At 36.8% G+C, this 14319-nt stretch overlaps 4 protein-coding genes across 5 annotated transcripts; all 4 read right to left on the bottom strand.

Annotated features, from left to right (window-relative positions):
- Positions 1-1435: 1435 nt before the first annotated feature.
- LOC119999829 (myb-related protein 315-like) lies at positions 1436-2494 on the bottom strand. Its single transcript, XM_038847593.1, has 3 exons — positions 2205-2494; positions 1994-2123; positions 1436-1908 (listed from the first exon to the last, which is right to left on the bottom strand). The coding sequence occupies exons 1-3, from the start codon at positions 2428-2430 to the stop codon at positions 1440-1442; spliced, it is 825 nt and encodes a 274-aa protein (XP_038703521.1). The 5' UTR covers positions 2431-2494; the 3' UTR covers positions 1436-1439.
- A 1998-nt stretch (positions 2495-4492) lies between these two features.
- LOC120000512 (acyl-CoA-binding protein-like) lies at positions 4493-6810 on the bottom strand. 2 transcript variants are annotated; one of them, XM_038848617.1, is made up of 4 exons: positions 6655-6810; positions 5225-5342; positions 5057-5119; positions 4611-4917 (listed from the first exon to the last, which is right to left on the bottom strand). In XM_038848617.1, exons 1-4 carry the CDS (start codon positions 6664-6666, stop codon positions 4835-4837), a joined length of 276 nt encoding a protein of 91 aa, XP_038704545.1. In that variant the 5' UTR covers positions 6667-6810; the 3' UTR covers positions 4611-4834. The 2 variants fall into 2 exon arrangements, 1 of the variants encoding a protein (XP_038704545.1); XR_005468629.1 differs by lacking the exon at positions 6655-6810 and having other exon boundaries at positions 4493-4936; positions 5225-5306.
- Positions 6811-7191: 381 nt separating this feature from the next.
- LOC119999575 (ATP-dependent Clp protease proteolytic subunit 4, chloroplastic-like) lies at positions 7192-11182 on the bottom strand. Its single transcript, XM_038847230.1, has 2 exons — positions 10699-11182; positions 7192-7868 (listed from the first exon to the last, which is right to left on the bottom strand). The coding sequence occupies exons 1-2, from the start codon at positions 11106-11108 to the stop codon at positions 7385-7387; spliced, it is 894 nt and encodes a 297-aa protein (XP_038703158.1). The 5' UTR covers positions 11109-11182; the 3' UTR covers positions 7192-7384.
- A 651-nt stretch (positions 11183-11833) lies between these two features.
- On the bottom strand, positions 11834-13654 carry LOC120000731. Its single transcript, XM_038848846.1, has 6 exons — positions 13565-13654; positions 13057-13224; positions 12796-12960; positions 12647-12700; positions 12356-12499; positions 11834-12214 (listed from the first exon to the last, which is right to left on the bottom strand). Exons 1-6 carry the CDS (start codon positions 13652-13654, stop codon positions 11834-11836), a joined length of 1002 nt encoding a protein of 333 aa, XP_038704774.1.
- Between the last annotated feature and the right edge of the window lie 665 nt (positions 13655-14319).

A 14319-nucleotide genomic window follows, 5' to 3' on the forward strand; every position in this document is an offset into this window, starting at 1 on the left:
GAGAGTGAAAGATGATTTTTACCCTTCACTTTTGATCTTGGTGTCTTTCTTAGCTGTTCCATCTACAAGGATTTCTCCATACCAACAACTTTTGCTTCTTTGTCATTCTATTGATCCTAATGCGAACAATGTTGCAAACACCGTTAGTGCTACTGGTTGTAATTTGTCTTTGTGATTTTGTCTGGTTGTTTCATGGACTCCTCAGTATTATTAGCTCTGGCAAAGAATACCTATGCTTTTGTGCCTCTTGTGTTTGATCCGAGTGATAGCCTCATGTGCTACTTACTTTTTGCAAAGTCCAGTCCTTCACTTCTGAATCTGTGCTTTATCAGGTCCTAGTTCTTTGCGACTTTGTTGTTAATTACTGGAGAGATAACTCGAACTCTAATAATATGATAAACCAACTCCTTATTCCAGTTGTTTTCATAAGGCATGGAGATTCTTTTATGCTTGAGTGATAGTTATACTCTTGTGAAGCAAGCCGATCGAGGCCATAAACACCTTTTTTTTGATCTGGGTGCAGGTGGTGTTCTGTTGCGCACGACCCTGCATTTGTCTGATCGAATTATGGCTCAGTGAATCTATCGATTTTCATTCGCTGGAGATGAATGCTTCAAACTTCAAAGGCCGCGGCGGGAATGATGTAAATAGGAAACCCAATTGTAAGTACATGCAGTATTGTTACTCTCTATGTGCCTCATTCTCCAAGTTTGAAGCATTTCTTTGTTGCACATTCCCTAAAACCTATGAGAAAGTGAATGGGGATGAGTCATGCCGCTCCGATACTAAATCAACTAACGATGGATGTGTGTATATATATATATACTAACATACTGAGTGCCTAACACGACCAGATACGATTAGATTCTTCTCCAACAAATTCAAAAAGAAATCAAATAATTAAAGAATCAACTGAGAAGTTTTGTTAGCATATAGTATTATTGTATAATTGGTCCTACCAAAATTGATATGATATGTCTGTGTAGCAGAAAAAATAAGATTAGCGGAGCCATAAACTAGGGACACACATCCAAGTTGAATCTCAACACAGCCACCTATGTATCTGCAAAATCAACTACTTTGAACTAAAGTTATGTATGACATTTTCAAGACAATTTTTCGCCACGCATTGGGTTTTGACCAAACTTACCCTGTCGTCGGGTGAAAAATTTATGTGTTCACAGCTCGGGTTTAGGGTTTAGAGGGTAAACTTGTATGGTGTCGGTTATCCAAAAAAAGACAAGAAACATGAAAACATTTATGATGAAGTTGTATGATTATTATAGTTACATAGGTAGACAATAAAAAGAAACATCATCAACAACGCAAACACATAAAAATATTTCATATAATAATACCCAATCCACAACAATCATCTGATGAGCTTTCAATTCTTAGCACACAATGAATGTTGGCTTGAGTAGTGATTATGAAACTAATTAACATTCATTCCATGATAGAAAAGAATCAACACTATCAAACCACTGCCTTAGAGAATCATGATCATGATCATGATCATCTTGTTTTGTCGTCGGTGATTCGCCATTAATCCGCAGATTATTATTGTTGTTTGATTCTTGATCAAGAGATGATGAAGGAGTATTATTACTTGAACAAGTGTTATTACTTCTTTCTGGGTTCATCATTAGTGCTTCCATGTCCAACCCACCACATAACATCTCATAATTCCTCAGAAGCTCAGTTGTTTCATCTTCTTCCTTCACTGCCTCATCTTCTTGTGATGAATTAGGCTCAGCTGGAACCCTAATTGTCTCTGTTTGCTGAATGGGTTTATGAGTCACTGGATCTAATCCAAGGAGCTTTAGCTTCTTCTTGATCCTGGTATTCCAATGATTCTTGATCTCATTATCGGTTCGTCCCGGAAAATGTGAAGCAATCTTAGACCACCTTCAAAATCAAACTCTAACCGTTACTCAAAATTAACTAACCATTTTTTTTTCCTAATTAACCACATTATGGATCAAATAATTACCTGTTACCAAGACGTGAATGAAGCTGTATGATCTGATTTTCTTCAGCTTCTGTATAATTTCCTCGCTTAAGATCCGGCCGGAGATAGTTTATCCATCTTAATCTACAACTTTTTCCACACCTTAGTAAACCTGTCATCACCAAAAAACCCTAGTAATTCATTCAAATTTTCATTAGAGAAGTTATAATTAAGAAGAAAGCTTAGCTAGTACCTGCAAGTTTCGGGACGGCTCGCCAGCAATGGATGCCATTGTTAAGTATGAAATTGATGAGCTTGTGATCCTCCTCAATTGTCCATGGACCTCTCTTCAATCCAACCTTATCACAACAAGGTTGCCTTCCCATTTTTCTTTGTCTTTCAATTGTCAAGGACTCTAGTGCTTCTTCTAGGCCTAAAAGGAAACACTTATAATCCAAGCAAAGATGCTGCCACTTCATTCATACAATTTAAAAACAAAAAAGCTGTTCATATACATGATTGCGTGAATGGACAAAAGCATATTGGTTGTCCTAATTAAGACAATAATAATTGATCAAATTGGGACAATTAATGTTGAATATTGTCTTGACCAGACTTAATCTTGATAAAGTCTTCTTCTGAGTTACGGGGCCCTGCAGTAGAAAATCTACTGCAGGCCTGCATTAAGGCCATTAGAGGTCTTAATAATTTTTAAAAAATTATCAAAAAATTATAAATGTAAAGTATTTCGTGTATAGATTAAGATCATGTTTTTTTTTCAAGGCAAAAAAACTAAATTCAGTGAGAAATGATAACAAATTAAATAAGTATTTGATCCAACGGTAGAAAATGCTTCACATTTGTATCAATCTTTTGTCAACCAACTTAATTTTTTTTTCCCCTAAAAACTTACATCATGATGATCTAAACAATAAAAACATTACATTTATTATTTTTAGATATTTTTTTAAAAACAATTGATGGCTCAAATGAGCCTACTGCAGTCCCTGCAGTAGATTTTCTACTGCAGGGACCCCCATTTAATCTTCTTCTATAACTATTGGTTATATATATATATATATATAATAAGCAGGCCAGTTTTGTCGTTGGAGCCAACTCTTGTTATTGTGTTTGAAGCCTACTTTGTTATGGATTCACTTGACTTGGAACCTCTAACAAGACTTGGTAAAAATGAACACAACATAATTTTAAATTGAGTCAATGATTAATTACTAGTCTAATTAATTAATTAAAGAACTAGGGAATTAATAAAGACAGAATCTTTAGTCTTCTATACAAGTAATATAAATTGATTAGTGGTATTCATGTCTATCATTACATGACAAACAATATTGATAGAAGAATCAAAAGACTATCAGTGCAACAGAATTAATATTTTTTAATTTTGAGTACTAAATTAAGTTCATGAACAAAAGCAAAAATGTGAAGTGGGTCTTCAAAAAATATGGATATTAATTAATTAATCAACAACCTCTACCAAAAGAGAAATAAAAATTAATAAAAGTACTTGGTGGTCCATATCATGCAAGGAATATTGCAAACTTTTTTGCACTATATAGATAGAAATATAGTACTAGTTGAAAGAAGAGATAATTAATTATATTTAATTTATCAAAGCAAGAACTTGCATTAAACTAACTAACAAGATGAATGTGTTAGGGAACCTTCCTTGATGTGTTACCCTATTTTGCATTAATAATTTGAAGGATCGATGAGGATTCCAATCTTGCAAATTACAAATTGTAAGGAGGCCGGAAATATAGTTTTTGGTCACTGAAAAAGTTAACCAAGTTGCATATATATAGCATTTGATTCATGGTTACATGTAAACTAATCACGAATATTCCCATACAAAATCTCTTGAGTAATCAAACAATATTTGGCTGGTTTTGGTTGGGAAAGTCTAAGGTTTGATTCCCTTCTCTTTTAAAAAATGAATAATAATTCTATAATTAGTTTATTAAAACAAAAAAGAAAAACATGATTCATTGAGATGCTTTAATTAGGTTTGCATGGATATTGGAGCCATGTAAGCATATTTTTTATGGGAAAATTGTGTAAGAGAAGTTAATAAGAAAATAAGATTGTTGGCGATCTTTTACGTTGGACAAGAGATCTGTCTATTATGACATTTGGGAAAAGGAGTGTTTGAGTTTGTGATATGATGATGTGTGTTTCAAGCGTGTCAATCCAAAGAATTCTGATATGGGATTTGCACACCAATTTGACCCATCACCAAACGAGCTATTGGGGGTCGTGTTCTGTGTATGTATATGTTTTAATTTTAAAGCTCTGATTATATTCAATGGAAGCAAATTCACAAAATTGAAATGGATATCCAATCTCATGCTTGAATTCGTCAAGTGTCTATTCATTCTCATATTAATTTGCAAAGTGGCATGCATATATTCAAAATGCGCAAAATAGGGGACGGAATGTGATAGGGTTCCGAAGGATGAAGTGGATATGAAAAGTTACAATAAGATTTCATTCTTGAACAAAAATCGTATTTCGGATTTATTTCATCTATTCCATGACCGAAATAGGGATACACCTTACACCATGATTTTGAATCAAAATCGAGATTTCACGAAATGAACCTCAATACGTACTAGGGGGGTTCAGGGGGGCTAGGAAATGAATCAATTCACAAGTTCATACAGGTAGTAGGTAAAAGACATTTTTGACAGCTTTGATTCAAATCACAAGAAACAGAGGGAAACATCAAGACATTCAAATCCCTTTTGAGCTGAAATACACGACGAATCGAAGTTCAATAAACAGAACCGGACAACTTTTATTTAGATTAGAGTTTACTACTGTAAACACAAGAAGCTGATAAGCATCACTTAAAAGAGAGCATCAAGTAGAAGAAGCAGCAGCTTCTTCCTGCAACTGTTTTACCTTGGTGATATAATCACTCATTGCCTCATCCTTCGATTTAGCTGCCAAATGCAGATTAATCTGAGTCCATTGGAAAAGGTACCAACAGACCATATTATACCATCATTAGTTATTTAGTTTTTCTACTTTATTGAGAAAATGAACAGTTTCTTTTTGAGCTAGAAATTCCAAATGACTAACCTTCAGCAGCTTTCCATGCATCCCACTTTGCTCTGTCTTTCGGACTGAACATCCCAGGACGACCTGCAAATAAGACGCCATAATGAATAAACAAAGAAATATTGAACAACAAGACAGCAATGATAAACGATAAGGTTAAACTGCTTCTTCTACAAGCAAAATACTCACCGGTGTTCACTGGCCCAACAGTGGCTTGCTTGTAAAGCCCGTACAGAATAAGCTTGTTCGCATCTGTTGTAGTTGGTGGAAGGGTCTTAGCTTTCTCGGCATACTCTTCAAATTCTTCCTGCAAGGACGTATCAAAATGTGAAGTGAAAGCGCAAGCACGCCTTAATACAACACTGTCGAGTAAAAAAAGTTCACAGCATGCATTATTTACAAGAAAAAACAAGCAAATGACTTGGCTATTTTCTTTTCAGAGTTTGTACAGCAGAAGAAACAACTTATGAACAAAGATGCAGACATTACAAATAGCAACAGACCCTACAATCAAAGCCGGAAATATGCAAGCAACTTGTTAGTGCTCAATAAAACTGCCCTGCAAAGCTTTAGATGTTGAGAATGGTAACTTTGTTTGTTCAACCATGACGTTCTATGTTCCATGTTTACTATAATGTCAGCTGGTCAGGTTCGTTTGCAATTTGCTTTTACATACAACCTTGTTCAGTCTGAAATAGATTTCCATTCTCATAAAAAATCTCAAACGGACAGAAATAGTCGGAAATTTTCCACGTTGAGCGCAAGGATTTGAGGATCATGCGTCAATATTAACAAAACTGAGAGGTGACCAAGTTACCAGAACCAAATGAGCAGTAAAATAAACTGTTCCATTGTCAAACAAACAAAAAAAATCAGCCCCAATACATCACAATAAGCACGGAACACTGGAGTTCCTTTTTTCAGCATTTTCCCATCAACCATATGTGCCTGAATTAATTTGCAAATTTCTATCCCTCAAATAAAATTTCGACAGAATGTTCATCAAAGTAAATCTGAGTATTTGTGTATCGTTTCTTTATATATTCACTTGTCCTCCACAAGTCTCTCAATTTCTTTCAGGAAGAAGTCTCTCAACACTAAATAATTGACTTATAAGAACAAAACATCAATATCGCCCAAATCAATAACCAAGAGAATTCCCAAAAAATGTAATGAGCTGATCCCTTCCAATAGCATTTGTACAAAGAAAAAAGTAGTGAAATTGTAGAGAAAATACACTATGCTACAGTTGATAAAACAAAACCAATTCCAAATCAGCTTGTGCAAAGATGATCAATGCCTTGAAAAAAAACTACTCTCAGTCACGCAAGTACAGGCTCATAAAAAGATCTGAAGTAGTTCATTAGTTCCACAAGAGAAACGATCAAATTAACAGATCTGGAAGAACTAAAGTAAGGAAATTCTCTACACCAGTACAAACAATGCAAATAGCAATAAATCAAACAAATTCCAAGAAACGAAAAGATCAATGAAGCCAACGAAAAAAGAAATCATGAAAACGATCGATGAAAGAACAGACACGAATTCAAACAATCAAGTGACGTTAATCGCATATCGTATAATCAATCAAACTTGATTAAAGAAGGAATTGGGCATACCTTCAAACCCATGTTTGTTTTCCTTCAATGCTAATCTCCTCTGCTCCTCTTTCCTTATCTATAATAAGACGCAACGAAGTAGTTCCGTGCGGGGCTTTAATAAGGAAATGTTATTCTTCCTGACTATCGCCTGGCCGTTTTTTTTTTAACGGACAACATCCCACCCCATATAACTTTTTCCTTTGAAAAGTTTGACCTAAACTTTGCGAGTATGTCCTGCACGTACACAAGTTTCTAGCGACAAACAAGAACATAAGTTGAGTCAAAATTCAACGCATCAAAAATTTTCTACTCAACGCATGGTCACATGAATATCATTTGTAGTGGGAATTGAACTCAAGATGGACCGTCCGAGTTCATATGATTTGCGCTCATCACAAATGATTTGCGCTCAACACTTTGTGATGTGATATTCATGTACTGATTATATTGAGTTAGGCACTTCCTAATTGCATGCTTGGCTTTGCCTAAACCACTCTCAACCAAAAATTTCAAACATTAGTTTGCAGTCAAAGATCATACGAGAAAAAAAAAATGTGAAGCTGTGAGGTTTTCTTGTTTCAGAGTGAGTTCATTCTCAAAACTGTTATAGAAGCAGAATCCATATTTGCCTTCACAAAACAATGAGGCACTAAGTTATTGCTCTATTAAACAACAAGTTCTATGTAATGAATGAATTAAGAAGAGTACACAGTGATGACCATAAATTATCAGTAACAAATGACACAAACTAATATATCTCATCCTCTGGGATATCTGGGTTCAAAAATTTCTTCGGATCCTTACGGATTTCTTCATAATTATATTTTGGTTTTACCCTTTCCGGGACAGGAACCAAAGGAATGATGCTATCACCGTCGATCACTGCATCAATTATTCCATATTCAACTGCTTCCATTGGAGACATATAACGATCCCTATCGATATCTTTCTGGACTTGTTCGAAAGTCCGAGAAGTGAAACCCGAAATAATTCTCGTGACATTATTCTTATTATGCATTATTTCTCGTGCTTGAATTTCCACATCCATTGCTTGCCCACTTGCTCCTCCGAGAGGTTGATGAACCATAATTCGAGTGTTTGGCATTGCAAGGCGCTTGCCTTTTGTGCCACCACCAAGAATTATAGAAGCTGTCGATGCCGCAATTCCAAGGGCAACCGTGGACACATCGGCCCTTACAAGCTGGACAACATCATAGATGGCCATTGTAGCACTGACACAAGTAAAAAAAACAGCAGAAGCAAATCAGCCGGGGAAATGTTGAACAAGCAAGTGACATTGCAACATCCTGAAAGCAGAATCTCATTAAAGGCACCACATAAATGTTAAGTCCAAGCAATAAAAGAATCATTCAAACATCCAAACGAAGAAATTACCAGCCAGACAGAACAAAATTAAATTATTATACAAAGCACGATGTTTTGTAAGTAGTACCAAGAAAAAAAAAAAACAATATAAAAGGCACCACCTGGCATTAGAGGACATAATAAAGCGAAAATAAAGAAAAACAAGTCGTGTACCCAAAATCTAATACGTCTGATTTAGAGACCTATCCAGATTCGGAACCAATCCCCCAGGTCTTATGTGTAAATAACTAAATATAGACCTCTTAAGGACCTGAATATGACATCTGAATACTTAACGGATAGGATCTGGATATTACTTATGCTTGATCTGATAAGCACCCGCTGTTAACTTTATTTTGTATAACATATCCTAAATGCTTAAAATTACACAATGTGAAGCTAAACATGACACCGGAAAGTGCACAAACAGTTATATATAGTATAATATGTAATGAACAGAACCCTGAAAGTGCACTACAGAAGCCCTCATCCACTTCTGCTTCGCCTTCTTCAATATCGAATCATATCCTCTCAAATATCACACACAGTTGTTTTTCTTTCTGATATTTCTCCTCCTCCTGTTTCTTCAACCATTTTGCAGTCAATCTGTTCTAAGCCTACCACGATCGGTTCCCTGCCATGGCAGTAAAACTGGTCTTCAGGTGACTCCTTGAGGTTGAGTGGGGCTCTATGTTAGCATTAGTGTATTGGAATTCTCTGAAAGCAAGAGGTGTTGCATACGAGTGTTATCGTCATAATGCTCTTGGTGGACGTGTTATGTGAAATATGGTAAAGTGTTTGCTGAAAAAAAAAATTGGGGTTTAGAGCTAATCAAGATTGAATTTGAGAATAAAAATTAGGGTTAGGGTTGAAGAATGCAAGCAGCAGAATTTTTAATGAGGGAATCCATTAATTCATGGATCCAGCAATAGTTTTTTTATTTTGAAAATCAGCCAGATCTGGGCGGGATTTGGAAGGTTAAAATAAATATGAGATAATGGTCAGGATGCACCCTATACGATCTGAATACAAGATTAATCATCCCCAAATACAAGATTAATCATCCCCAGTAATCCCAAGATCATGAAAATTCTTGCATTTCTGAACCAACTAGACCACATCAGAACTAAGATGAACGGAACTCTAAGCCACCTTACTGATTCTAACTGTGAGACAACAAGTTTGGTTACTTTTTCCTATTCGATTTCTATATGGTAAATCATGAAAATTTTACCACCAAAGTCTCTTTACCATTCACACAAAAAATGGTTTATCATATCAGAAATTCATATTGACAATAGTGGATTAAGAGCTTAAATCAGGTTTGTTTAGAGTTTTAACTTCAAGTATAACAGTTAAAAAAAAATTTCATTCAAGTAATAATCGACTCCTAGAAGATGCACAAAAATCAATAAATTGCAATCAAATGTCTGATTGCATCAATGAACTACAGAACCCACGAATAATGGAGTGGCAGCAAATTTGCTGCATGTCCACGCATTGTGTTACATGATCCCAAATCCCAAGCAGTCCATACCAACTACAAAGACCCAGTTAAAGTTCATAAAAAATTGTTCACTGCTCTAGAATAGTCCCAAAGGAACTCAATTATAGCATACTATCTCAAATATCAACCTTTTGGCAGCATTTTTACAAACAATAAGGGCCCTGCAGTCAATAACCTTTTGTCCCATCAACTCATTCATATCCAGGCATGATCCATTAAGAAATTGGATAGGCAGTTTTGGGTCCCAATCACGTCCAAGATGGATATATATCAGGCTAAAAGGATCCGGTTGTAAACCTGATCCGTTGACAGGCCTAACTAACCCAAAGTTAAGTTAATAATTTCCTTGCAATGGGAATTGGATAAGCGGTTTTGGGTCCTCAACCTCCCGTCTCTTGAAGTAGCAACAAGTCAACAACTAACTGACTGCTATCTGCAAGTGGCTCAAAACACAAGAACAAAATATCCATATCCCCCAAAAGAAAATGATCATGTTGACAACAACCGCATGTCTTTATCACACTTAAAGCAAATATTCCATTTTCTAAATTAAATTCTCCCAAGTTCTGATAGCTGAGGGTTTGACCTGACAAAAAAAATCCAAAAATGGTGTAACCATGAATTTGCAGTGGCTAGAATAATAAAAGATCCACTGTCCGAACCCTTCTTCATCCTAAAAACATGAAAAGGCCTCAAAAATGGTCTTCACCATCTAAACCTCCCTAACTTGCAAAAAAGTATAACAATGTAGACGGCCACCTGTAAAACTTGCAAGCCTAAAAAAAAAAGCACATTCCTTTCAATAGTTATTGCAGACTAGGCAAGAAAGTCTTCTATACAGGCGCACCCAATCCCAGAGACCCCTCCAGAATATCACGATAGCACTTTGCATCTACCCGCTCTTCCTCTCTCCTCAATAACCACATATTTCTTTTTTTTCCAAGATTTTTTTTCAATTTCAAAAATCCATAAACAAGCAAAGAAATAAAAACAAAACCAAATTGTAATTGAAGCATAAAGTAGGGAAAAAAAAACGTTTCCTCATCAATCAAACAAAGAATCCATAAGCTAAGTAGACAAAGCATCTATAACCTCTATTGGAGAAAAGATTGAAAATTTAAGCAAACCCAATTCTCTTATCAGCCAAAATTGGACGACAAAAAGAAGTTCAGAGAAGAGAAAAAAATTACCTGAGAGAGCCGCCAGGAGAATTGATGAAGAGCCTAATATCCTTGGTAGAATCCTGGGCATCTAAGAGCAACAACTGGCTTATAATGTAATCCGCCACAACGTCGTCGATGGTGTTACCAAGGAAAACAATCCGCTCTCTAAGCAAGAGGCTCATGGCGTCGGACTCCGCACCTCTCATGGCCGTGACCGGCATCTGAGTTGCGGACGAAGATAGCTCTTGTGGCAGGGTCAGCGTAAGGCTTTTGGAGTTGGATGTACATATCGGCTGTTGTAGGGGTTTAATGGAGGCTTTAACAGTAGATCGACATGGAAAAGAAAAGGTGAGTTGGGAGTGTTTGGGGCCTCTGAACGAGGGTTTCAAGGACGCAAAACGATAGGCCGCCGGGGACGAGACTGAGAGTAAGTCCATAGATACCGCCGGAGGAAACTAGGTGAATGGGTTGATAGAGAGAGTTATTAAGTGGCGGTGAATGAGAGGTAAGTCTCAAACTCAATAGTTTTTTTTTTTTTTACTCATTCCAATTTTAATATTTTCTTTTAATTCACATCTTTTAAGACCAAATATCATATACACCCCTATGATTGAGGTCATTTCTACATACAACCCCTTGTTTTGAATTTATAAGAATTGAACCCCTATGTTTTGATTTCGTTGCATCGTAAATCCTAAAAAATATGAAAAAGTCCTCTCTCTTTTCTTTTTTTTATGTCAATGTCTATGTACAACAACCAGGCTTCCACTGTAACTTATGTTCATCAAATATGATACAAACTAGCTAGTCACTTTAGACTGGGCAGGAACGTGAACACAGTATCACTTTAGACTGAGTAGGATGGCTCTTTCAAGTTGCATGTGAAGCTGAGTATATATCTATGGCTACTCAAGAGGAGTGTATTTGGCTTAATTAAGAGGATTATTCAAGAAATAGTTTCTGACTTCAATTATCATTCATATTGTTCCCCTTCAGTGCGACAATAAAAGTATAATTAAGCTTTGTCCTATACAGTGTTTATAATTTAGTTAAATGAGTCTTTTTTTTTAGGAAGACTTTTATTACAAACAGAGTCTGAAACTGAAAGCATTACATTTGTTTTCTTTATTTATTTATTTTTAATGTCATTAGTAATTAGACATCATGGACATTGAAGACTGTAGCCTGGGCCTCCATAGTAAAAGCTAGTGCCATGGCCACTAGTTGCAGCAAAAGGCATAATATTGTAACAATTTTCGTCTGTCATTTTCTCCAAAAGGCTTGAAAGAGGAACTGGCATTAATTGATTATTCACATCCTCCACTTGTAGATTGTGGAAATAACTTGCTTTTCCAAATTTCTCCTCCGCAAAATGGCCGGCACCCATCCATGTTCTTGTATGCCTGTTTTCGGGTCTTGTGTTGGACACCTTGCCACCCCACTCCACACGGCTGGCAGAGTTTTTCATGTGAGTGAAGAGGTCTCTTGTCCATGAACCTACCATGTTGCCTCCAATTTTCAACCACCAATGTCCTCCCAAACCCTAATTTAAAGCCACAATTAATTTTATATATATATATATATATCATCATAAAAATAAATAAAATAAAATAAATGGAGATTTGATTGATTTTATATCAATATACATATATATATATATATATATTTTGCTATTATTAATTACCTTTGCAATATTTACAGTGATATGAAATTGTTGACCCCCACTAATAGAATGATCAAGTGCACCTCCCCAGATCTCTTCCCGTCTGGCCTTTAAGAATCCTGCACAAATATTATTGTAGCATCCTGTTTCCCCTGACACATCTCCCTATATATATATATATATGTATAATTTAATTAAACAAACTAGATTATTATCCAATCAAATTCTTAAAATGATTATACTTATAGTACCATAATCATGTAATCATGTAATGAGTAGGTATAAATCAAATAAAATTAAGTACGAGCTTACAGTCCAGTAGCTATACAATCTCGTTTTTGTATCACCATAAAGAGATGGGAGGACCTGATTTTAAGAAAAATAAAAAAAAAAACTAATAATTTTAACATGTAATTTATATTATGTTAAATTATTTACGATGGAAATAACAGAGGACTAACATGCCATCCAACTTTGATAATATTAATATCTTGGTGTTCTCCATATTTGATTGAAATTTGAGCAAGGCTAAACTCATTCTCCGTCTCAACTGATGGCTTCCACACATTTATCGTTGCCTCCGCCCCCAATATTTGTTCATGTGCCGTATAAACAACCAATGCATGCTATAACAAAAATGTGTTGACAACATCTATATTTTATTTTATTTATTAATAAAATATAATTTTCTTTTTGTTAGGAAATTAAATGACTGGGCATACCTCAATGGCATAATTATGTGCTTGAGGCTTACGATAAGAATAACATTGTTGTTTTTCTATACCATCAGCAACTGTGCTCCGTCGTATAGGAATGGTATCCTCTGGACACCTTGTCCCATTGTTCTTCAACTCATCTTTTTTCCCGTTCAACCCCTCCTTAGGAACTCTCTAGTTATCCATGAAGTTATCGAAATTATTATTGAAAAAAAATAATACGTATTGATATCTAAATTGTTAGGAATCACACATTGAAAAAATGTGGGAGTTCCATTCAACTTATAAGTGATGCATGATAAGGATCTCCTTACAACCAAGGCCCAACCGACACCCACCTAATGGGCCGGCTGTGGCCAAGGCCTTCACGCAGGCAAGGGGCCCGTTCCTACCCACGCATGGGCTGCCCAATCCCTTGTGAAAACCTTGGCTGCAAGGGAAGGCCCATACCTCCCCCTTATATTCTGCACTTCACTCCCACATCTGGACGATGTGGGACGTGCACGTAACATACCCCCGCTCTTACAGGGCCAACGTCCCCGTTGGCCCACGCTGTCCCTAAGACAGGTCGCCCCTTCCGGAAACGCAGCCCCGCCCGGCCCATACCGGGACAGAGGAGCACGTACACATCCCACAGCCGCCCAGCTGGGTGGCTCCGATACCAAATGATAAGGATCTCCTTACAACCAAGGCCCAACCGACACCCACCTAATGGGCCGGCTGTGGCCAAGGCCTTCACGCAGGCAAGGGGCCCGTTCCTACCCACGCATGGGCTGCCCAATCCCTTGTGAAAACCTTGGCTGCAAGGGAAGGCCCATACCTCCCCCTTATATTCTGCACTTCACTCCCACATCTGGACGATGTGGGACGTGCACGTAACAATGCACAACCCTCAAACCCTTTAGGGCCTTTTTAAGGACAAAATATATATGGACCAAAGGCCCCAATGTGAAACAATACCTTAAGTGTTGGTTGGGCCCAACCTTTCTCTTCTATCCATTCTCCAAATTATCACATGGTATCGGAGCATTTGCTCGATCCTCATGACCTCCACCAAATGACGTTTGGGTCACCTGTGGACCTTTCTGATATGGATCACCCACAAAGTGAGGGGTACCACATGATGGACCCTAACCCGTCTAGTCCACTTGTTGGGCCTCATATGAGCCCACAAGTGCGGGGGAGCGTTTGGAATCCTACATTGAAAAAAATGTGGAAGTTCCATTCAACTTATAAGTGGTGTCCAACCCTCAAACACTTGAGGGCCCT

This window comes from Tripterygium wilfordii, chromosome 6, assembly GCF_013401445.1.
Source record: "Tripterygium wilfordii isolate XIE 37 chromosome 6, ASM1340144v1, whole genome shotgun sequence".
Taxonomy (NCBI): domain Eukaryota; kingdom Viridiplantae; phylum Streptophyta; class Magnoliopsida; order Celastrales; family Celastraceae; genus Tripterygium; species Tripterygium wilfordii.

Bases quoted from the DNA above. Each gene is read 5' to 3' on its own strand.
- LOC120000731 (XM_038848846.1), bottom strand. From the start codon at position 13,654: ATGGGCCGGGCGGGGCTGCGTTTCCGGAAGGGGCGACCTGTCTTAGGG. The intron at 13,225-13,564 runs GTATGTTACGTG...ATGGATAACTAG, and splicing joins TTGGCCCTGTAAGAGCGGGG to AGAGTTCCTAAGGAGGGGTT. The intron at 12,701-12,795 runs GTTAGTCCTCTG...TCTTAAAATCAG, and splicing joins TTATCAAAGTTGGATGGCAT to GTCCTCCCATCTCTTTATGG.
- LOC119999575 (XM_038847230.1), bottom strand. From the start codon at position 11,108: ATGGACTTACTCTCAGTCTCGTCCCCGGCGGCCTATCGTTTTGCGTCC. The intron at 7,869-10,698 runs GTAATTTTTTTC...TACTTGTGTCAG, and splicing joins TCTCCTGGCGGCTCTCTCAG to TGCTACAATGGCCATCTATG.
- LOC119999829 (XM_038847593.1), bottom strand. From the start codon at position 2,430: ATGAAGTGGCAGCATCTTTGCTTGGATTATAAGTGTTTCCTTTTAGGC. The intron at 2,124-2,204 runs GTACTAGCTAAG...TGGTGATGACAG, and splicing joins AGCCGTCCCGAAACTTGCAG to GTTTACTAAGGTGTGGAAAA. The intron at 1,909-1,993 runs GTAATTATTTGA...TTGATTTTGAAG, and splicing joins CATTCACGTCTTGGTAACAG to GTGGTCTAAGATTGCTTCAC.
- LOC120000512 (XM_038848617.1), bottom strand. The intron at 5,120-5,224 runs GTGAGTATTTTG...TCTTATTTGCAG, and splicing joins TGTTGGGCCAGTGAACACCG to GTCGTCCTGGGATGTTCAGT. The intron at 4,918-5,056 runs GTTAGTCATTTG...TGCATTTGGCAG, and splicing joins TGCATGGAAAGCTGCTGAAG to CTAAATCGAAGGATGAGGCA.